General features: G+C 41.8%; 1 protein-coding gene across 1 annotated transcript; it reads left to right on the top strand.

The window, feature by feature from the left end:
- Nucleotides 1-1,146: 1,146 nt before the first annotated feature.
- EXOG (exo/endonuclease G) lies at nucleotides 1,147-21,966 on the top strand. Its single transcript, XM_016196176.2, has 6 exons — nucleotides 1,147-1,323; nucleotides 2,470-2,619; nucleotides 5,951-6,090; nucleotides 7,885-7,961; nucleotides 9,716-9,830; nucleotides 18,735-21,966. The coding sequence occupies exons 1-6, from the start codon at nucleotides 1,161-1,163 to the stop codon at nucleotides 19,194-19,196; spliced, it is 1,107 nt and encodes a 368-aa protein (XP_016051662.1). The 5' UTR covers nucleotides 1,147-1,160; the 3' UTR covers nucleotides 19,197-21,966.
- Nucleotides 21,967-23,086: the final 1,120 nt, after the last annotated feature.

Here is a 23,086-nt window from a genome sequence, read left to right as displayed (position 1 = left end):
ACCACGTGCTTCAGCTCCCTTGTCCTGCTCAGCAGGAAACCAGGCTGTAGACGGTGCCAGAGTTTTCATTTCACAGCCTTGCTCCCTGGAAAGAGCTCCAGATCCAAAATCCTTGGACAGCCTCTGGTTGCCCTAGTTCAACCAGTCAGGGTCAGGGGCCCAGGGGATTACAGGAAAAGGCTTCCTGAGAAGTATTCCCGAGGAGGGGCCCTGGGGCCCCGAAGACGGTCAGAATAATGTGTACACTGTCAACGGCCTCCTGTTGAGCGAACGAAGTCCACGTGGAACGCGGGGAATTAAGCCAAAAATGAGTAAGGCCCATTCATTCCTGAGCGGGAGGGCAGAACACAGAAAACATAGCAATCTGGATTTTGCAATCCTATCAAGATAAAGTAGAGAAGACTAGATAAAAAGTGCTAATATTCACAGAGCGACATGCCCCAGGCTCTCTCCTAAACACGGTAACATGGTTTGCCTCTAACTGTCACAAAACACCGTGGTCTGAGTGTTATTCTTCTTCCTATTTTATAAAGAGGAAAGGGGCGCCTAGAGGGTGAAGGAACGCACCCCAGGTGGAGCACGGTCGGGGGGTGGTGGGTGTCCAAGCCCCTGCACCCTGACTCAGGTCCTGAGCCACCACGAAGGGCTGCCTTGTCAAGGAGCTCCGTGGGAGGTACGAAGCTATTCTTAGAAGTTATGATTTGCACACATTGTAACTTCAAAGCCAGGTGTCAGGAAGACCTCCAATGTGGCACAGGTTTTGGATTCCGACCTGAGGCAGAATCTCGGCTCGGAGGACCTCCGTGTAACCAGGTAACCGTGGTTCGCCCGTCTATTAAATGGGACTAGACTGAAGGTATTTTTGCATCTGTCTATGCACATTACGGAGCCTTCAAGACTCGGGCTCCCCCCCATCGCCGGGTCTGGTGCACCAGGGATGGAGGGGAACGCGCTTGGGCCGCCGGGCTTGTCACCAGGGGGCGCGCGAGGCCCGCAGCGGGGAGGGCGCGCGTTTGCAGCCCCCGCCTCTTGACTCTCCGGAGAGGCCCCCCCGCCTCCGGTTGCGCATGCGTGTCTCGGTCCCGCGGTTGCGATTGGCTCTCAGGCATCAAAGCCAGGGTGCGCATGCGCGGCAGCGGCGGGCAGGTCCGTCGGCCAAGATGGCTGCCAAAAGTTTTGCATCCCGCCTCCGAGGCTCCCGGCGCTTTTTAAGCGGCTTCGTGGCCGGAGCTGTAGTGGGCGCCGCGGGAGCCGGACTCACGGCCTTGCAGTTCCTCCGGCGTCAGGGCGCCGAGGCCGCGTTGGCGGTGGGGGAGCCGGAAGGTACGTCTGGGCCTGCGTTCCGGTCCCGGAACCAGGGGGCAGGCCCGCCTCCTACCTCGGGCTTGAATGGATCGTCTTCCCAGCCCGCGCTTTGGGGCCTTTCCAGTCTCCCTGCTCGGCCTCCTTTCTCCAACGCCCCGCCGAGGCCGCCTCCTTCCTTCCCCCGGGGATCTTCCTTTCTTCTACCCCCAGGGGTTTGTCGCGAGGAGCCTGTGTCGGCCGCTAGACGGTCAGCCGAGAGCTCGGGCCGCGTCTGTTCTGTGCTCCACCGCAGTCACTGCCCGGCTCCCCGGAGGGTTGAAAAGCCTGGAGGGCTGTTTTGAAAGCGGCTCCCTGTTCAACGCCTGCCTGGTTTCTCCCACTCGGGTAGAACCAGGTTTCCCAGGACCCTGCTGCAGCACGTGCCGCTAGAACCGTGGGCCGAGTCGGGGCGGGGCGGCCCTTCGGGCTTCCCGACGCCTCGCGCGGGGACGGCGCTCCTTCCCGCCCGGTCAGAGCAGAGACCAGGAACGACGGAGTGTTTCCTTTGTGGCTTTTGTATACACAGTGCTTTGTGGGGCAGAGATTTGACATTTGGATGGGAAAGACCGGTCAGGTCAGGTCCTTATTTGAAAGTGCATGAGAAACAGCCACAGTTTACCTTGATAGAACTATACAGCTGATTATAGACAGAACCTATATTTTGTTTGCTGTCTCTTTGTGTTTTAAATAATTGCAAAAAACGAGATCTCTCTTTTTATTATTATTTTTGGCAGTTTAAAATGATTTATTTGACAAACTTCTGTGGTTGATGTTTCAGCATTTCATCGACTGCAAACATAAGGAAATAATTCGGGGGCCTAATATACTTTTGAAATAATATTTATGGTTCCTAAAAATGTACATTCACGTAGTTTGAAATGAACATATTTTAAGAAAGTTCAAGCTTATTCAAGCATTGTTTAACCTCACAACATATATTAATATTGTTGGCAATATTTGTAAAAAACGAGATCTCTTAAGATTAGACTTTTGATTCAGTCCTTTGTAAATCTTACCCCTCTTCCTTTACTTACATTTTTTTGTTGTTGTTCCTAATAAAGAGTCACTAACTTTGTTATTTTTGTCTCTTCCCTACCCCCCCTACCCCCAATTTTTCATTTTTAGGTTCTGCAGAAAAGACTCTCTTGGGACAATTTGGATTTCCTTTAACTGGAACAGAGACTAGATGTTACACTAATCATGCCTTGTCTTATGACCAGTCAAAGCGGGTGCCTAGATGGGTTCTTGAACATATATCCAAAAACAAGATAATGGGTAGGTGGTTAGACATAAAGGCACTGATGAAAGATGTTTCCAAATTTAGAACAAGGGGCATTATTGATAATCTCAACCTTTTTTACATTACAGCACATTCATTCGTTATCTCCACAAATGTTTTTTAAGTGCCTGCCACATATCTGGCTTTGCTAAACCTTGGGGATATATCAGTGTCCAGAGTAGATGGTCTCTGCCTCCCTGGCACTTTGAATTGGAGCGGGGATGAGTTGACCTGCAAACAAGTAATCATGAACGTATAATTACATTCATGATAACTCTTCTGAAGGAAACGTGATTGCAGCTTGGGTTTGTATAATTAAGGAACAGTAACAAGTATGAGAGATTATAACAGGAGATCCTGATTTTTATTAGTGAGGCTTCTTTGACAAAGGGGGCTGTAGGGCAGGTGGCAGTTACCTAGGCAGAGGAGTTGGTGGGCCATGCAGTGTGGAGAAGAGCATTCCAGACAGAAAGAAAAGCATACTTGCATCTTTCAAGGCCCCAATGTGAAGAGTTTTGTTCCCTTGGGGAACTAAAAGAAGGCCAGAGTGGCTGCAGCAAGGGAGGACATGATGTGAAATGAGACTGGAGAGGTAGGTAGGTGCGTTAAGTCTGTTCATGTGCTCTTATGTCTTGGTAGATTCCTGTAATTAAGATGACCAGATCTCAATATTTAATATCAAATTGATTTCTGGGTAGATTATTTCAGTTTACACTCCTGCCATCACTATTTGTCCAATGTCTCCCAGCCCTCACCCATAATGGGCATTATTGGGCTTTTTACCAACTTAATAGCTGATTTTACTTGCATTTATTGGTTGCCAGTAAGGGTTAATATTTTGTTAGTTATTCTTTGTGAATTATCCTTTTCTACCTTGTTGGGATGTTCTTTTTTGAATTGGTTTGTAGTTCTCATATATTAAGGATATTATCTTTTGTCATAGTTGTTTTATTCTCATTTCCTTTTAATTTTCTATATGGCCCATAGTTTATATCTCCTTTGCTTTGCAATGCATGCTATGTTTATGTATATAAAACTGCTGATGTTAGAATGCGTCCATGCTTTTATAGAGTGTACACTAACCAGCAGAACAGCAGGAGGCTTGAGGCTGGAATGTGCCAATAGAGGGAAACTGATGTAGGTGTCAACTTTATCATAGCAGTTGAGACTTGATTGTAAATTTACATCAAGAGAAACTCATTTGATGTATTCTCAAGCCTAATGAGTTTCCTTTAAATGCAAAAATTTTCCCAAAGTATAAGGCATTTTGGCTTTTACTAATTTTATCCTGCTATTAAGTTATTTCAGAGGCATATAAGAAAAGCACTGTTTCATATAATAAACCTTATGAACTGTAAGGTTTTAAAGAGGTAAAATAGAGCCAATTATTTTTGAAAACAGAAAGGAATATACCTGTGATTTATTTGATTTTAGTGTAAAGCCCTTTGTTTTTAGTAAGGACAGACTAAGTTAATCAGACTATTTTGCTAAAAACAAGAATGTTATTAGCGGTATGTAAAAAGTATATCAAAAAATCATACACCTACACACAAAAATGAAGTCAGCATGATAGTGGAGAATTGCCAGGCTATATATCTAATATACAATCTGCATTTCAGATTTGCCAAATTTTTCCAGTTACGTTCTTTACAGATTTTTTTTGGATCCAGTATCCAATTATGAATCACATAATACATTTAGTTGTCATATATCTCCAGTCTCCTTTAATTTAGGATAATTTATCTGCCAAAAAAGAAGAGAAATGTCTTTTATGACATTGATATTTACTGCATGAATTGTTGGTGATTATCATCATTTAGATAGTGGTTCTCAACTAATATTTGGGGGAAAGCCAGAATCCACAGAGGTAAGGGCAGTCCTGGCAAATCAAAGCCACATTGCCTTTGGTTCTGCAGCCTTGTAGGATGAGGTGGACTGAAGGCAAGACCCAGGGTTCACCCAAGGTAGATTGCCTTATAGGAGAACCTCTGAACATTAACCTGGAACCCTAGAGGGCTGCACCCTGGGAAAGGCTGAACCAGAGCTAACTTGCCTGTCCAGCATACAGGACTATGTGAAAGGTCATCTTGCCCTGAGCAGAGAAGGGTCAAAAAGAATAAAAGGCTTGTTCTGCAGAAGTTGAGGCCACAAACTGCCTATCGTGCAGACTTGTAGCCCAAAGCCATGTAGCCTGGATAGATCAAGGACCCAATTTCGTGAGCTTAAGTCCTGAGCTTGGTTTAATATGGTTCTCCACTGCTGTTGCCTCCAGACACCTGATAGAAGTAAGTTTATATCCTTGCTCTAGGAAGGCATCTTCATCCTAAGCCTTTAGAAATGCCCACAAATGATTTTTCAAGGGCAGCGAACGCCAGGCAGACATAACTAGGCATACAAGGAAGCAACTTCCATGGTAATAACACTTGGAGATGTTTACTGATGATTCTGTATTCCCAGTTACTTTTTTTTTTTATGAAGATTCCAAAAAGCTAGGTATTAGATATTCTACTCTGAATCTTGGGATCTGATAATTTAAAAATTATTCTTGGCTGAATGAAATGACATTGTAATCAATCTCCATTTTACACCTTTTTTCAGTAGCATTTGTCCTCATAATTTTTGTAATTTAACAAGATCTGTCCTAATGACACTGGAAAATGTAGTGCTAGGATTTGCTGATGTCCACTGTGGCAAACTCCTGGAGCTATCAGAATATAAGTAAAATTGAGATTTCTTCTCTCCCATGTGGTCCTTATTTCAGGAATTTTCTGGATTGAACTCATAACTTGAATATTTGTTTTGTCATGGCTTGAGAGGCAGTAAGCAAGATATCAGAGACACTCTCCCCCTCCGCTTGGCTGTGCCTGTCCAGAACAAATTGTTTTGTGTCTATATATATCCATTATTTTAGTCCATGTAAACTTGTTAAATACGGTTGTACAAAATACAATATGTGGGGGTCTTTTTAAAAAGCAAGAATTTATTTAGTAGCCAGGCTTTTTATTTAAACAGTTCAGATACTTAATTGGTCATTGTTTTTATGTAAATACTATCCAGGGAAATTTTTCCCCCTTAAACTTGAAAGGCCATAAACAAAAGTATATGAGATAGCTACACTGTATGAAAAGCATTCTTTCCTAGACTCTCCTTGCTAAATTCAGATGAAGTATCTGAACTATCCCAGGAACTTGAGACATGCATGAAGTCACTAACTACTAGCTGCTCAGAGAGATACTGGCCAGAGCAACCAGCTCGCCTTGCTTAGAGAATCATCAGGGATATTTGTCTACTGATAACTTACCCATTTTGTGTGTTTTTTTTCTTCAGGTGATGCAGACAGAAAAGATTGTAAATTCAAGCCTGATCCCAACATCCCTCCAACCTTCAGTGCCTTCAACAAGGACTACATTGGAAGTGGATGGTCACGAGGACACATGGCTCCAGCAGGAAATAACAAGTTTTCATCTGTAGGCATATTGTGGGGGAGGGGTGGGAATACAGAGCTGGTGTTGTGCCATGGGACTTGGAGATTAACAACCTAGCAGCCAAACCTTAAAACTTGAGAATTTCTAGCCTCCATTTTTATGTACTTTTTTCCTGGCTTTATTTTTTGCTCAGATGCTGAGACATTTTTAAACAGGTTGAATGAGGAAAACTAATGCCATGTAAAAGGGAACTGGAAAGTCAATAGGAGTTGAAGCTACTCATTTTTATTTTGAAAAGTTTCAGACCTGCATAAAAGTTGAAAAGAGAACAGCAAACACATTTTGGTACATTCACTTTATGTGTGTGTGTATGTGTATAAAATTTTAACCATCGCAGACATAACACTTCATTCCAAAATATATTGCTTAGGAAACTATCAGTTAAGAATGGGGAATATTTGTAGAGTGTCATTATATGAAAAAAATGTGTGCAAATGTGTTTTTGTATATTATGTATATTTTGTATATTATGTACAATAATATACATAATTTGCATTTCAGATTTGCCAAATTGTTCCAATTATGTTCTTTACAGCTTTTTTTGGATCCAGTATCCAATTATGAATCACGTAATACATTTAGTTGTCATATATCTCTATTCTCCTTTAATTTAGGATAATTTCTCTGCCAAAAAGGAAGAGAAATGTCTTTTATGACATTGACATTTACTGCATGGATTGTTGGTGATTATCATCATTAAGATAGAGGTTCTCAACTTCAGATACTCATTATAACCACCTGGGGAAGTTTTAAAAATTTCTGATGCCCAGACCTGTAACCCAGACAGTTAAATCAGAAACTCTAGAGGGTGGAACCCAGGTTATCTATCATCTATCTATCTATCTATCTATCTATCTATCTATCTATCTATCTATCTATCTATCTATCTATCTATCATCTATCATCTATCATCTATCATCTCTATCATCTATCTATCTATCATCTATCTATATATCTATATCTCTATATATATTGGATTTTTTAATCCTCCCTTGAGGCCATGCTTAGAGAGAGGAAGGGGGAGAGAGAGGAAGGAGAGAGAGAGAGAAACATTAATTGGTTGCCCTCCATACGTGTCTGGACAGGGGATCGAACCCACAACCCAGGTATGTTCCCTAACGGAATTGAACTGCCAACCTTATGGTGCACAGGACGGATGCTCAACCAACTGAGCTACTCTGGCTGGGCCAGGCACCAATATTTTTAAAGCTTCCTAGATTTTCCAGTGTGCAGCCAAGGGTGAGAGCCACTGCTTGAAGAGCAGGTAGTTGGTGCCTTTGGCAGTAAGTCTAGATCAATGAAAGGAAATATACTTACAGGGCTTTGTGTTTATGGGTCAGAAGTATAAAATGAATGAACATGTGGCCAGAACAAGAATGTTTCTCTGCCACTTTGGAACTAATATGTTTGTACTGTACTATTTAAATAAAACTCCTGTAACTTGCCAGAGGCTTAAAACCAGAATTTAGCTTAAAACCCTTTATCTTCATATTGGAAACTTTTAGTTCTTAGAATCTACACTGTAGGTTTGGATTTTATAAATTATGAAGAAAGCTAGCACACCATTCTACTCATTTTGTTAAAGTCCTTATTTTGAATAATCATCATTGAACTTTCTGTCCTGGAATAGCTGTGGCTTTAGTTTGTCTAACAAGTAGTGGCTGTAATTGCCTAGAGCTAAGCATGAATAAGGAACACTTGTCCCTGTCTGTTTTGTGAAGTCCTTCTCTAAGGGGGAGGCATTTCAGTACAAGTTACTATTGTTTCTTTTCACAGAAAGCCATGGCTGAAACCTTTTACCTTTCTAATATTGTGCCTCAGGATTTTGATAATAATGCTGGATATTGGAACAGGTGAGGGGTGAGAGTTTTAAAAATGTGATTCTGTGGGAGATGATGTGAGGAGAATTTACTAGTTGCTTGTCAAGTGTTTCTGTCTTTGTTTTTCAAAAGCTATTACTACTGGTAGTACTTTCATGAAGTACTTTGGACTAGTTTTCTTTGCTGTATTTCAGGAGTATAGTTTTCTGTGGAGTTCAGACTTCAGAACATAGCCAGCCATTTTGATCATGTTTGCCCCTGGTCAGAAGTCAATTTCTGGAAGAAACTACTAAAAATATTATCATGGAGGCCTAGAATATTTTAGAATATGTCCAGAGAACACCATATTTTTCTCTATTTGTATTTCAGGAGTTTCTACCTTTAAAAAACTGTTTGGTACAATTAAATATAACCATCAACCCATTTTTAAATCAGTTTTGTCAGGGTGTCTCTTTAAGCATTTAAAACTAGCACTGATTAAGGTGGTTTCAAGCTACTGCGTTTTCCCCAAACAGTACTTTTGTGGTTTAAAATAAAGCAATTAAAAAAGTCTTCAGTGATGATCTGTTATCAGTCATGGCCCACATTTGTTTCATCTACATACCCTCCCTTCCCCTACTCAGATTATTGTAAGCAGGTCACAGGTATGTTATTTTACTATTTCAATATATAGTTTTAGAAGAAAAGGATTCTTTTAAAATATAACTATGGTACTTTTATTGCCCCTCAAACATTTAATAGTAATTCCTTATTACCAATTTTACAGTCATTGTTCAAATTTTCCTGATTGTCTTTAATTTTTGTTGTTGTTGATTGGTTTGAATCAGGCTTTAAACAAGGCCTACCTGTAGATTTGGGTAATATTTCTCTTCAGTCTCTTAATCTGTAGGTTTCCCTTCCTCTTTTTTTTTTTTTTCTCTTGCAAATTGTTGAAAATCTGGGATATTTGTCCTATAGTTTCCTTTTCATATTCTGTCTGATTGCATACCTGTGGAAGCAGTTAACATTTTTCTTTCCTAAGGGATATGTTTTGGGGAGGAAAACTCTGCTTTGTTATTGGGCATATATGCTGTAAGGTATGATACTGACTTTACTTTTTGGGTAAGGAAACAGGAATTGGTGACATGCATTGTTTTCTCATAAAGATCACCTGCAGTATAAGAAAGTGCATATTAACTGCTGGCCATTTTTATCCAGTAAATGAGCAAAAACAGTTTTTAAAGTGTGGTAAAGATTGTTGTGAAACTGCTATATTATTTTGCAATTTATAGAGTAAATTGGGACAATCCCATTAAAAATCCCATTAGTGTTTCATATAATCAGGTGTCATTAAAATATTCAGTAAAGTAATTCTGGCCCTTGAAATTTATCCTAAGGAATTAATACAATGTTGCATTGTATAAGATATTAGGATAAACCCAGTTGTCCCACAATAGGAATGGTTAAATAAAGAGATATCAACTTAGTAGAATGATACTGAATTCTTGTAAAAAGTTTGAGAACTATGGCAGAGAAAAATAAGGGAGGAAACAAAACAATTTCAGTTCTAAAATGAACATGGAAGGCACACGGTAAAGTGTAGCTAGCTGTATTAACGCATGTGATTTTTCAGTTTTTTGTGCAGTAAACAAAGTGGGGAAGGCATTGCTTATATGCCATATTCTCTCGTTTATGTTAGTTTCTGTAGTTAGGTATTCTTGGCATCTTGCCTGGGAATTTGGTGTGGTTCACTTCCTCTCTGTCTATGCCTGTGAGAATGTCAGACATTGTTTTGCTTTGTTTTTCAGGATAGAAATGTACTGTCGAGAGCTTACGGAGAGGTTTGAAGATGTTTGGGTTGTATCTGGACCGTTGACCTTACCTCAGACTGGAAGCGACGGAAAGAAAGTAGTTAGCTACCAGGTGGGGACATGTTTTAACATTCAGGCTTATGCTATTTGTATGAGTATAATCTCCTGCTGTCTTGTATTTTTTAAACAGTATTTATTGAGCATGGAATGATTGGCATAGAGGATATAATGATGTATTAAAAAGCAGCCATCGACTTCAAGGAGCTTACAGTTTAGAAGGGGAGACAGATGTGCTATCAGTTAATTATATTAAAGCGTGGGGTAGGGGTGGGGAACATGGGAATGCCAGAGGATGGAGCAGTGTGAGTACAGGGCATTTGTGGTCAGCAGCATGGTTCTGGGATTATAGTCCTATTGAATTAAATAAAAATCCATACTTTTAGTAACTAAGTAAATACATGGGTATAAGGAACAGCTTACCATAGAATGTCAATAAGTTTGTAAGAATGAAAGAGAAAAATCATTTGCAACCGTTATAGTAATATGTTTCAGACAAGAATCGCTATGGAGGCTAAACCTAGCAAGTGAAATTTTATGAGGAATAGGTCATTATCAATAGGATATATACATACTATGAATAGGATATATACATGTAAAAGTATCTCCCCACAAATTACTTATTAATAACAAAGCAAGAAATGATAGCCTTACAGTTTTTCAGTTCACTGTGTTCCTCGCCTGGCCCATTTCACCTATTTACATTTTCCATTTAGCCCTCATTGGTCTTTGGGTTTATAATCCTAGGTCTATTGAAAATATAAAACCAGCATTTATAGTATTATGAATGTATAAGTAGAATGTTTGGACTTGTAAAGAAGTAGATATAATCCTATATCATTACGTCTGTGCCACTTGAGATAAGTATTACCACAAACAAAAAACAGAAGTGGAAAGTAAAGGTGGCAGTGTATTATAATTGCTGTTCTTAAAAATGAAATAATATGCTTTTATTTTCTACTCAGAGCATTTAACCTTATCACCGTTTTTTTAAAGGGTAAATCAGTTTCTTCTTAAGACATTATTCTTAGAGCCCTCTGACTTCTGTTCTAATGGGACTACTTGTTAACTCCCTCCCTCTCTCCTTCTATTCCTTTCTTTTATTCAACAAATATTTATTAAGCTCCCAAGATGTAGCTGGTGCTGTTCTGTGTGCTTCTGATACAGCATTAAACAAGGTTGTATGTTACATGGAGGTTGCATTATAGTGGAGGAGATACACAGCCAACAAAATGCCACATAGAAAAATAAGACATGGTAAAGAGTTGTAGTGGGCTAGGGAAGAAAGAATGGCTGGGCCACTCAGGGGAAGTGAGATTGAGCAGAAACCTAAGGGAAAGGATGGAGCGACCCACAAAGAGTTGTCAAGCAAGTGCAGAGATGGGCGAGATTTAGCCTGACGTGTTCAGGAGCAGCAAGAGTGCCCGTGTGACTAGAGCAGAGAGCACACTGAGGAGGGGGGATAAACCACAGAGGGAGGCAAGGGGGATGGTGTTCATTGAGGTGGGACCCTCTTGGGAGGCTTTGACCAGGATGGTGGCACAATCTTGTTTATATTTTTAAAGCCAGTCTGGCTGCTGTATGTGAGGAACAGAAGACGAGGTAGAACTAGAGGAGGCTAACGGAGTAGTGTAAATGAGAAATAGTAACGACTTGAATAGGGTAGTGGTGGTAGAAATGGTTAGAAACGGTCTGATGTAGGATGTGCCTTGCAGGTAGAATCGATGGCACTTCCGGATGGATTAGTAATAGAATAGAGGGAAAGAGTCAAGGATAATATCTAGGTTTGCAGTCTGGGATCATGAAGACCCGAGAGGAGCAGGTTTAGAGGCTAGATATCAGGGGTTGTGTTTTGTTTGTGTAAATGTGACATTGTTGATGTGCACATGGAGATTCTGAGTCGTCAGGCTGTGAGTTTGGATCTCAGAGGAGAGGTTGTTGGGAGTGGTCAGCACAGAGGTGGTATTTAAAGCTACAATGAGATCATGTAAATGAGTACGGATAGGAGAGAACAGATCTGAGGTCCGAACCATGGAGAACTCAGATGGAGGTCGAGAGGGGGAGGATGGTCCTGCAAAGGAGTCAGAAGGTGCAACCTTTGAGGCAGAGGGAAATCATCAGAAGGCAAGGGAAGGAAGCACTTCAAGGAAGGCACGGCCAGCGGAGAACTGACTCAGGAGGAGGTCCAGGCTCGAGCATTGCATTTAATCATCCTGTCTCCTTAGTGTCCCTTAATCTGAAACAGTTCTGCAGTGTTTTTGTCCTTAACAACGCTGACATTTTTGAAGAACATGGGCTGGTTTTGCAGCATGTTCTCAATTTCGGCCTGTCTGTCGTTTCCTCGGGATTAGGTCCAGTCGTGTTTCTGGCAGAACACAGCGGTGCTCCTGTGTCGCCTCAGTGCGTCACGGTGGGAAGCACGGATGGTTTGTTTTGCCATTGATGGCTTTAACTTTGGTCACGTGGTTAAGGTGGTCTCTTCCAGATTGACTCACTGCTAAGTTGCAGTTTTCCCCTTTGAAATGGGTTCGTAATCTCTGGAAATACTGTGAGACCATGTAAATACTCTTTTCCTCACCTGCTTGTTTTAGCGCCCTGGGGATGATTCCCGTCCGAATCAGATAGTACTGCTGGAGCCGCCAGATGGTGGTTGTCTAATTCTTATTCCTCCTACATTTTTTTTATCTTCAACGAGGATGTGTTTATTGGTTTGAGAGGATGGGAGAGAGAAGCACTGATGTGAGAGAGAAGCATCGATGTGTTGCTTCCTGTACACAGCCTGACTGGGAATCGAACCCACAACTTAGATATGTGCCCTCACTGGTAATTCAACCTGCAACCTTTTTGGTGCACGGGATGATGCTCTAACCAACTCAGCTACCCAGCCAGGGCCCTTCTACATTTATTAGTTGACATTCTACTGAGGAAGAGCTTTTTCTTATTTAGTATCAGTGTGAACTCATGATTCTTCATTTATTCAGTGAGTTTTAACCATTTTATTATGTATTCATTTTGATGCTCAGATTTGCCCACATTTGGCCAATGGGAGCCCCTTGACACTGTCCGCTGCGTCCTTTTGACATCATCACCGTTCTAGCACTTCCTACTTTCCGGTGTAAAGTGATTTTCCAGACTCTTTTTGGCCAAACTCTGTGATTAGCCATTTCCTCGAGGAGCCCTCTTTCCTTTTAATGGAGATTGGTATTTAGAAACCAAGATCTGGATAACAAGTTGATTCTTGAGTGCTCGGTCGGCTGTTTGGCTTGTCATGTGTGTTCACCACATTTATTTTTAGCCTTTTATAATGGGTGGAGAGAGCCCTAAGAAGAAAGTATGTGAATTCTGTTGCCATTAGTGGCTCGCTATTGGGAGCTTTTTCCCTTCCATTTTCAATGTTTCTATGTTTTTGAGAACAAGATTTATAGACCCTGGTCATAAGAAAAGAGATAACTGTGTGCGTGTGCATGTGTGTGCGAGATGTATGTGTATGTAGAGTTGAATGTTTATAGGAATCTATATTTCTGAGAGGCATATAGTTTTTTTATTCTTCCTTGAAATCATATCAAAGTGAAATCTACTTTTATATATTTGATTTTTCACTAACAATTCCTCTAATACAGCTTTTGTTAGATATGGCATTATTTTGCAGATTCAACTTGGTTTCAGGTGAAATTTTAAACTTAAAATCTTTAGCTTGTCTGTTAGCATGTATCTATGTCTATGTATAAAGCAAAATATGGTCACTTGGTAAATTAAATTGGAAAAATTGTCTCAGAGCTTGCTGCTTTAAGAATTGAGTTGGACCAGAAATTTTGTATATGTGCTCGTACATACTTGCACATATAAACTTGGGGGGATTTGGTTAGGGAAAACAGACCCCGAAGGAAAACAGAAGACAGAGGAAAAGGTAGGGTATGTGCTGAGAAACAGTGAGCTCCTGACATTTTGGTTGGAGTGTTCATATAAGGAAGGAGACAAAAATAGAAGGAAGGGTGGTTGGGGCCAGGTGGTAAAGACCTTGAGTGCCCAGATAAATAATTCAGCTGTTTTCTAGCAATTCATAGTAAAACAGTTGTGGAAAAAACCATGTCCTTTTGTGATGCTGAGAAAGAGGGCACAGCACTGCTCAGCCCTAGACATGGGTCTGTTCCTCGAGAGGAATAAATATGTGACTTGGGAATTCCTGTTTCCAAGGGAGTGTTTTGCAGTTAGGTATGGCAGTTCTGAATGCCCGGGAAGTTTCATTTTCTCAGATCCAGCCATTTAATATTTACTGCTTATTTACAAATATAGTCTAACCTTATTTTAGGAGAATGTAGCTAATAAAAGTAAGGACATTTATTTAAGTTTCTATCTAGCAGGAAGCACACATGTGTACCTTTGGAGGAAATGAAGCAATGAACTGGTATTTATTGAGGGCCATATATACCACACAGTGTATAAGTAGCTTCATACATCTATCCCATGCAGTCCTCACAAACAGCCCTTTTATACAAGTAGAAAGTTATCTTTTATAGGCAAGGAAATTATGGTTTCGAGGGGTCCAGTCCAAGTCACATAGCTAGTAATTGTCAAAGGGGAGATGCAAGCATGGGTCCGAACACTTGTATGAGAATTTCCAGTTATTCATAGCATTGTTCTTTGAAGCTCTCAGAAGTCTACAAAGGGATTGCTATGCTTTTCATGCACAGAAGCTTAAGGTCAGGAGGTAAGGGATAGTGTGGATGGAGAGCAGTTACAAGTGATATTTGCTAGCGTGCAAAAATGAGAACAGAAAATAGGCCAGGAGGAGGATTCCTTATAGCCAGGCAGAAATGTCCATTAGAATATGTAGGAGAGGATCACAGCATCATAGGACTTGAGTGTTTGTAAGCCTAAGGGGATATTAGTAGCAGTGATTTTATCAGAAGTGAGTCATCTGACAGCTCTAATCAGAATCACCCCCTTTATTATAGCCGAGGTCATCCATGTGCTTTCTCTGATGTGCATGTTTCCAGAAGAGATTGATTCCAGACAAGTGAAACGTACCTGAAGATTCTGGCCTGAACATTATAATTGACCTGACAAAAAGTGAGCTTCAGATTTTACATCTCGGTGGTGGTGGTAACATTAGAAGTGCTTGACAGTCTTGTTTTCTGTCTATAGCATCCCTTATCAAACAGTCACCAGTTCCTAGAGGGGGAAGAAATCGAATACATGCCTCCAGGGATCTTGAGGCATCACATGAAGTCATGAGGGAGTAATTTTTTTTTTTTTAAATATATCTTTGTTGATTTCAGAGAGAGGAAAGGAGAGGGAGAGACAGAGATAGAAACATCAATGATGAGAGTCACTGATCGGCTAGCCCGAAACCGGGGCAGGTGCCCTGACCGGGAATCGAACCTCGATCGCCTGGATCCTAGGTCGACGCTCAACCACTGAGCCACTCCCGGCCGGGCAGGGAGTAATTTTTTTGAAATTTCCTTTTTTAACTTTAGGCAAATCTTTTCCATATCTGTTTGTTTTAATTGAAAAATAAATTATTTTACTGGTTAAGTATCTCCTTAACTCCATTCTAAACGTCCAAGTAGAAATGACATCTGGGAAGATGGTGTTTGTTTTATGTGACTGATAGTTTCCCGCCCCCTTGCCCAGACCAGTGCCCCGGAGGGAAAGGCCTCTCTCTCCCAGGTTTGTGCTGCTGCACAGGTACCTGCAGAGGCTTTACAGATGGCGCAGGGGTGGCCACATTCCTGGTGACTTCCCACACCTTGCGATTCCCTCACTTTTATTGTTCCTCTGTCCTCTCAGGTATGGATTCCCCATTTATCACACTTTCTTTGTTTCTTTCACTTGATTGACATGACTTTTTAGGCGCTTAGTCTCTTGATATGTCCAGCAGTTTTATTTTTGGAATTTCTTTTTTTGTCTTACCAGGGGAATGAAATCAAGTGTCTTATGTCTGTCTGGTTCTAGCAGGTACATATATTTTTTTCATGGTCCTATTTAGTATTTCACTTGAGGCATAGTTGGCATGAAGGATGGTAGACTTAGGCTGGGCATTGTTTGCTGCTGGTCTCTTCTGTTCCTGAGTCAGCATGAGGGCCCAGCTGTGTGTGTGTGGAGTTGGGGGTTGGGGGCAGGGGTGGAGGAAGGCAGCAAATTATCATTTCTGTCTCTTGCATGGAAGGAAACCTGCTCAGGCCAGCACATATGAAAAATAACTTCAAGGCACTAGTGAGTGCAGGGTTACAACTTTATCTGTATCATATTTTCTCGTCCCTTCCAGTTGATTTCCAGTTTTTGTTACAATCTTGACAAGAGTTCAGTGCTTTTTAGTATTTGAACAGCAGCAAGGATTTCTTCTGTAAAGTATTTTTGTACCTAAATCTTCTATGAAAAGGATTTTACTGACTTGCTGGTACTAAAGACTTGTTCACGTTGTCTTCGAGTCGTCTGGGCCATCATTTGCATCCAACCTGCTTTCTCCTCCTGAAGCCCTAGTGTCTCCCTTTAACTGGTCTAATCTTGCTTGACCCCAAGTTTCCTCTCAGTTCCTCTGCAGAACTGTCTTTTGTACCACATGCAGTTGCATTCCTATCTTCTGAATGACATCCACTACAAAAATAGCTTTTTATATTAAAGTCTTGCAGATTTTAAAATCTATTTTTTAACGAACATATCTTTGTGTCTTCTTAACTATCCTAAGAAATAGGCAGCATTGGGATTGTTATTACCTATTTTATGGATCAGTAAAGAAGATACTGGTGGATGTGTCTTACAGCTTAGTAGCAAAGCCGGGGCTTGACCAGATCTCTGGGATTTGAGTCCACTGAACCATTCTGCTTCAGTACCCTAGTAGTTTCAAGAAACATTTTCTGAAAATCTTCCAGTTTTCCCAAAAGTGGAAAAAATTTATTTTGTAGGTTGAGCTGTCTACAAAGAAGATGATAGCTCTAAAATAGTTTAGGAATTTTTTTTTTAAGTCTTAAATTCAAGGAAGAAACAGTGATCTTTCTCAGTTTCCAGATAGGACTGATTCCTGTATTAGAGTCTAAAGATGTTTACTTCCTGAGAGCAAAGCAGACCGAAACAAATAGGATAGCGAATGGCTAAGGTTTCATTTGCTCGTTGTTTCCAGGGACAGTATTTTGTCCCTCTTTATTGAACTATGTGAAAATGTTGTGGGTGGAAGAATCACACCTCATGATTAGTAAGAACTCCTTGGTCTCTGAGGTTTCTCAGAAGTAGTCATACAGGCCCTCTAGCTATTGTGAGTTTTTGAAAACCTAAGAGAACTGATACATTTCCTTGAGGTAAAAAGATGAATCTTAAAATGTCAAACTTATTTACTTTTGGCTGGAATTTAATGAACCGGATTAGAAGCAAATGAACAGGGCCAATTAATTGCTTTTGAAAATTGCCATTTGTTTGTAGACAAAGAGCCCATGAGGAGAGAAGGTAATCAAATGAAGGGTCTCGAAGGCTCCTTGCAGTTGGAGCCGAGAACTGTGCTGCAGTGATGGAGGATATCCACCAGGGGGCAGCAAGGGTTTGCTTAACTGCAGGCTCCCCAGCTAGCGCCTGGAACCCTGGAAGCCCACTTACACTTCCCCCTTGTACATTAGGGTTCAGCTGCTGCTGTGCCCTCAGTTCTGGTCCCGGGCTTCTTAGCGCTGTTGCTTGTGCTCTGTAGTGGTGTCTCCCACATCCTGCCTGCAGTGAAAGCTGTGGTGCTGATTCCTCTAGGTGGGAAGCTTCTTCAGAGCAGGTGTTTACTTTAAGCTTATTCCTTTCTGTTTCCAGCGGTGCCAGGCACAGGGCCTCTGAATTGTGTTGCTGAATTAACGTCTGTTGGTGGTCTCTGGGCTCATTGTAGGCCTCCATGGAGTTCACCTCCAGTGTGTCTTTGCCTTGAAGAGCATGTTTTTCTCCCAGCTGCATAAATGACTTGGAGGGGGTGGGAGGTTTGTGTCTATAGATTGTATAATGTCGTGAACTTTAAACTGCTCCCTGACCAACCATTTTCACTAACTTCAGAGACAGTTAGTTACAGAAATCTTTCCTGTGATGGATCTTCCCTGCAGCTCTGCAGTTTGTCTTGGTAGTGTGACCTCCATGCATGCCAGACAGCAGATGGCCACGGAGTTCTTGGGCTGTGTGCCATGTAGGTAGGAGCTCGGGGAAAGCAGAAAAGAACCCTCTGCAGCTCTCATCCCTCTGCCTCATCTGGGCTCCAGCAGGGTCCCCTGCAGCAGCAGGTTTGCTCTAGAGGGATGCCTCACCATGGGAGGGCCTGAGAATGGTAGGACCTGAGCATAGTAGTGTTGGATTGTGTTGTTTTGCTGGGGACCATTAAGGAAATGGATGTTCAGTTTTTCTTTTTCAGAAAACAGATACGGCTTTTAAGCCAATTGGAAGGAAATTTGAAAAGATTTCATAACAATGTTATTTTATTATTACAGCCAAGCTACACAGGCAGCCAGGCTGTTCCCAGACCTGACCCTGGCTCTGGCTTCGTTGTTGTGTGGACACCTTTCCAAAGGGTGTGATTTGATGTCACACGGGGAAGTTTGTGTCTGGTAGTAGGCCCAAGAGTGTGCAAGCCTCTGAGCATGTAGCATTTACATTTACTTAATTTTAAAAGTAAAGGCTGTTTGTTTAACTCCCTAGTGAATTTGATAAACTAAGGCCGTATTTTTGTTTCTAGAGCTAGGAGTTCCCACACTGGCAGTTTTGGCTTTTAAATGTTTAGAGTAGCAGAAGTTCTGATTATGAGGTGAAGCAAAAATTACAGCTTTTCTTGTCCATTAGAAAACCCAGGACTCACTCATGGCATTTCTTTGTCCTACAAACAGCAGAGATTGGGATGGGATATCTTATAATTGTATTTTTAGAAATTCATCAAAAGTCTTCACATGAAAAATTTGGGAACTGCTAGCATAGATTATTATCACTAATATTGCTGCTTTGTTTTTAGGTGATTGGCGAGGACAATGTAGCAGTCCCCTCACACCTTTATAAGGTGATCCTGGCTCGCAGAAGCCCATTGTCTACTGAACCGCTGGCACTAGGGGCCTTCGTGGTGCCCAATGAAGCCATTGGCTTCCAACCCCAATTAAGTGAATTCCAAGTGAGTCTTCAGGACCTGGAGAAGCTGGCAGGGCTGGTGTTTTTCCCTCATTTGGATAGAACTAGTGATGTCAGGAATATCTGTTCTGTGGACACCTGTAAGCTCCTGGATTTCCAGGAGTTCACTCTGTACCTGAGTACAAGGAAGGTTGAGGGAGCTCGATCAGTCCTCAGACTGGAAAAGATCATGGAAAACTTGAAGACGGCCGGGATTGAACCCGATGATTATTTCATGGCGCGCTACAAGAAGAAGCTGGAGGAGCTCAAAGCCAAGGAGCAGGCAGGACTGCCGGGGAAAAAGCCGCCCTAGCGTTTCCTTCAGAATGTGACGTCGCCCGCATGGAGCAGTGTGCCCTCTTCAGGCTTGTGTGTTTCAGGGGGCTTTGCTTATTAAAAAATGATGGGCTTCTAAATTTAAGACTGAACTTCTCCCTAAAAGATGAAAGAGCTAAAGCTTTTTGGTTAGTATTTTATTTGACATGGGAACTAATTGTTAAGGGAACTAACCCCTGTGGATCAAGGGCTGCTCTGTGCAGGTTAACAGGAAGACTGTGTGCATGAGTTGACACTGTGCTCAGGCCCCTCGGAGTGTACTGGATGTGAAGGCATTTTATCTTCATGTCTCCAAGTCATGCAACTTCTAATGTATCAGCTCAGCATTCTTAGCACCCAGTATTGTGCGTTTTCTTTCCCTGGGACCTGAGTTGGACTTAGAGGTGGCTTTTAGGTGTCCTCTGTGTATTAATTACCCTGTTGACGTGTTATACAGGATGAGCAAAAGTAGGTTCACGGTTCATCCAGTAATACAATGATGAATAAATAATAGTGCAAGAATAAATGGTTTCGCATACTCACAGCCGTAAGCCTACTTTGCCCCCATGTATTTGTCCCTTGTTCCTCCTTGTGGAAACTGCTCTTTCTGTTGCAGAGACGCTCTTGACACTTTTATTTCTGCTCACTCTGTGCTCTGTATACTATTCTGAGTACTTCACGTGTATTACCTTGCGATGACCCCTGAGGTAAACATCACTGTGGTTTTACCCGTGAGGAAATGCGCAAGCAAATCCAAGGTTTGCCTTTCCGAGGAGGCAACCCACCAGGAGTGAGGCACACAGGACTGAGAAGAAACCCTAAGGAACGTTCAGCCCGTCCCATGCATGGAAGCTTTGGACTCAAACATGTACGACACGGGTATCTGCAATCCTGGGGCCTGCTGGGTAAGAGGCATCTGGTTTCTTGTCTGTCATTGAGCCAGAGGGACTTTACTGTCCTCTGACTTGAACCCTCCTTAGCTCTTTGGGATAAACAGTCACCACAATTTGAAAGTCAGAGGATGTTGCTTTGTGGGGTTTACCAGAACCCCTAGAGATGCAGTTCTTTTCAGTGGCTCCATGGTGCCAGATTGATGCGCTCCTTGCTTTCCAGGTGAGCCTTTTGTTCCAGAGGTTAAGGAACCGAAGCAGGGTCTGTGCCCACCTATTCACCTGCTCTTGATTTGCTCTCCTTTGTGCCTGTCTGCCTGGGTGACACAGGGAAGGTGGTGTTTGAGTCAATGGCCCAAAGACAGTTATCTCTGGGGGAAGCTGGCATTTCCTGAGCCAGATCTCTAGATTTGGCTTTACCTGGGTTCTTTTCATGGACCATCCTAAGTATAGGCAGTGAAATACCTTAACTCAGGACCCAGAAGCTTGTCTAAACGTGTCATATCACTGCTGCCTTTCCAAGAGGTATCACGACTATTCTTGTGCTTTATGTTTGTCTCTAAGAAATGCCAAGGCTTTCAGATAACGGTTTGGGTAAAGAAGAAAGAAGTTGGGGGTCAGAACACGGTAGCCTGATTAACACCACCCTCTTTTATCACATCGTTCCTTGTTAGCTTTGCCACCTTCTCTTCCCTGGGATAAAGAGCCAGCATGTCACTGTGACCAAAGATCTGTTACTTTCTCTTCTTGTTGTCGAGGTGGTAGCGGGGTCCAGGTGTTCCTCCACGAGCCTGAGGGGCAGCTCTGTGGGGGAAGTCCTGGGTGCCCACTGTGTAGAGGCGAGTCTCGTCGTCTTTCCCCAGTCTGTCACCTGCTATTCTCTCTACACCTAGATGGCAGAGAATCTTGATTTTTAAATCAATAAATTGTAGCATCTTAAGTTTTTAGTTACTTTGAAAAATGCTACCTGATCATTGTGAAAAACAAAGATAGCTAATTTCAAAAATGTAGTCACCCTACCATTTTTATATGTATAAGCTTTGTTGGTATACACAGTGATGTTTGAATTATCTCAGTATTTCAATTAATAGCCCTACCAAAACAAACTTTAAAATGTAAATAGTAGGCAGAACTTAGAATTTTTCTCTGGATCAGATTGCTTCAGCCTCCCCTGATGGAACTGTTAATTATTTGGACTCAGCTGCAGCAGACCCCCGGGCCTCTCCGCAGCATCGTGTGCATGCCCTCTGATCAAAGGAGTACCTCATTGTGGAACTTGAGCAGATTTCCATCTAGTCATTCCTTCCTGCCCAATTGTCAGGCTGAGCCTGGGACCCTGCCTCCTGCCCCATTTATTTACACTCGGGGTCTGTCGGTGTGAGGGGAGGCTACTGGGGGAAAAGGGCCAGTCCGCTGGGCTCTGCTGCTGGAAGCCTTTCTGTGGGTCAGGGGCTCGCTGCCAGATCACCATCTACCCCCAGTGACATCTTTATTTCAGTCTCTGGATTGAGACTGTGACACAAATATGTACAAGTAGTGTAGTTACAAGGGGTGTGAGGGAAATGAACTCCTGGGTAACGATGTAATTTTATGTTTTACTAACATTGTTTTGACAATAGGAATGAAATAATAATCCACAGCTATTATAAAAAGGAGGTAGGTAGTATAAGGAGAGGAATGACCTCCACTTTCTAATGGAAATATTTGTTTAAAATTCATTTACATGTAATTGTTTTCTATCAGCACAATTCTTTTCTCTGTGACAACCCAGAGCAGGACAATTGCCTTTTCAACATTTCTCACCTCCAGATATTTGCATATAATTGTTTTTTTCCCACAGGCCCCTCCTTTTAAAAAAATAAAATTATTTTTTATGTATTGGTTTTGGGTGTACAGCTTAGTGGTTAGTCAGTCATATACTTACATAGTGTTCCCCTTGATTTTGCAGTACCCCAACTGGCGCCATACACAGTCATCACAGTTATGCAGACTGTATTTCCTGTGCTGTACCAGCTTCCCCATGACTTCTGTGACTACCAGTTTGTGCTCTTCAGTCCCTTCACCTCTTTCACCCAGTGCCCTAACCTCCTTCCCCTCCAGCAACCATTGGTCCGTTCTCTATGAGTCTGTTTCAGTTTTGTTTATTTTGCTCATTAGATTACACATATAAGTGAGATCATAATATGGTATTTGTCTTTCTCTGACTGCCTTATTTCCCGGAACATAATATTCTCTAGGTCCATCCATGCTGTCGCAAATGGTAAGATTTCATTCTATTTTTGGCCTAGTAGTAGTCCATTGTGTAAATGTACCACTGCCCAACCCAGCCTCCAGCTCTGTGCACCATGAAGCCAGCCTCATGTTGGGCTGCAGGCTCTCAGGCCAGATGGAGCCACAGAGACAATCTTGTCCGGTGGGCTGCATGTTGGGCTCACATCAGAGCCCAGGTAGCTTAATTTTCCCCCCCAATTTTATTTTGAAAATTTTCAACTCTACGAAAAGTTGAAAGAAGAGTACAGTGAATGCTTTCTGTCTCAGTATTTTGTCTCATTTATTTTTTTTTTTAACCGTTTAAAATGAATTCATTGTTTAAAAAAAGTTGTAGACATGGCTCTTCACTTTTTAATACTTTCCTGTATCACCTCAGAATAAAGTAATTCCCCTATCTTTCCAAATTACTATTATTACCACATGTAAGAACATTACCAAGAATTCAATAAACAATCTAATCTAATAAACAATCTCTTAAAATTTTTCTCAGTGTTCCCAAAATATCTTTATACTTTTAAAAAATCTAGGCATCAATCAAGGTTCATATATTCATTGTTTTTTGTTATTATATTTAGTCTCAATCTAGAACAGTCCACCTGGTAAACTTCAAAAAAATATAGATTCTCTAATCCCACCCTTGAAGATTCTGATTCAATAGATGTGGTGTGAGGCCAGAATCAACAGTTTTTAAACAAGCAACAGTGGTGATTCTAATGACCAGCCAGGA

This window comes from Miniopterus natalensis, chromosome 15 (assembly GCF_054644295.1).
Source record: "Miniopterus natalensis isolate mMinNat1 chromosome 15, mMinNat1.hap1, whole genome shotgun sequence".
Taxonomy (NCBI): domain Eukaryota; kingdom Metazoa; phylum Chordata; class Mammalia; order Chiroptera; family Miniopteridae; genus Miniopterus; species Miniopterus natalensis.
Note: the sequence above shows the minus strand (reverse complement) of the source record. Positions and strands in the feature narration are given on the sequence as shown.

What these genes read in the sequence shown, in the direction of transcription:
- EXOG (XM_016196176.2), top strand. Translation starts at nt 1,161, where the DNA reads ATGGCTGCCAAAAGTTTTGCATCCCGCCTCCGAGGCTCCCGGCGCTTT. An exon ending in GGCGGTGGGGGAGCCGGAAG is followed by an intron (nt 1,324 to 2,469) that starts GTACGTCTGGGC and finishes TTTCATTTTTAG; the next exon opens with GTTCTGCAGAAAAGACTCTC. An exon ending in AATGCTGGATATTGGAACAG is followed by an intron (nt 7,962 to 9,715) that starts GTGAGGGGTGAG and finishes TTTGTTTTTCAG; the next exon opens with GATAGAAATGTACTGTCGAG.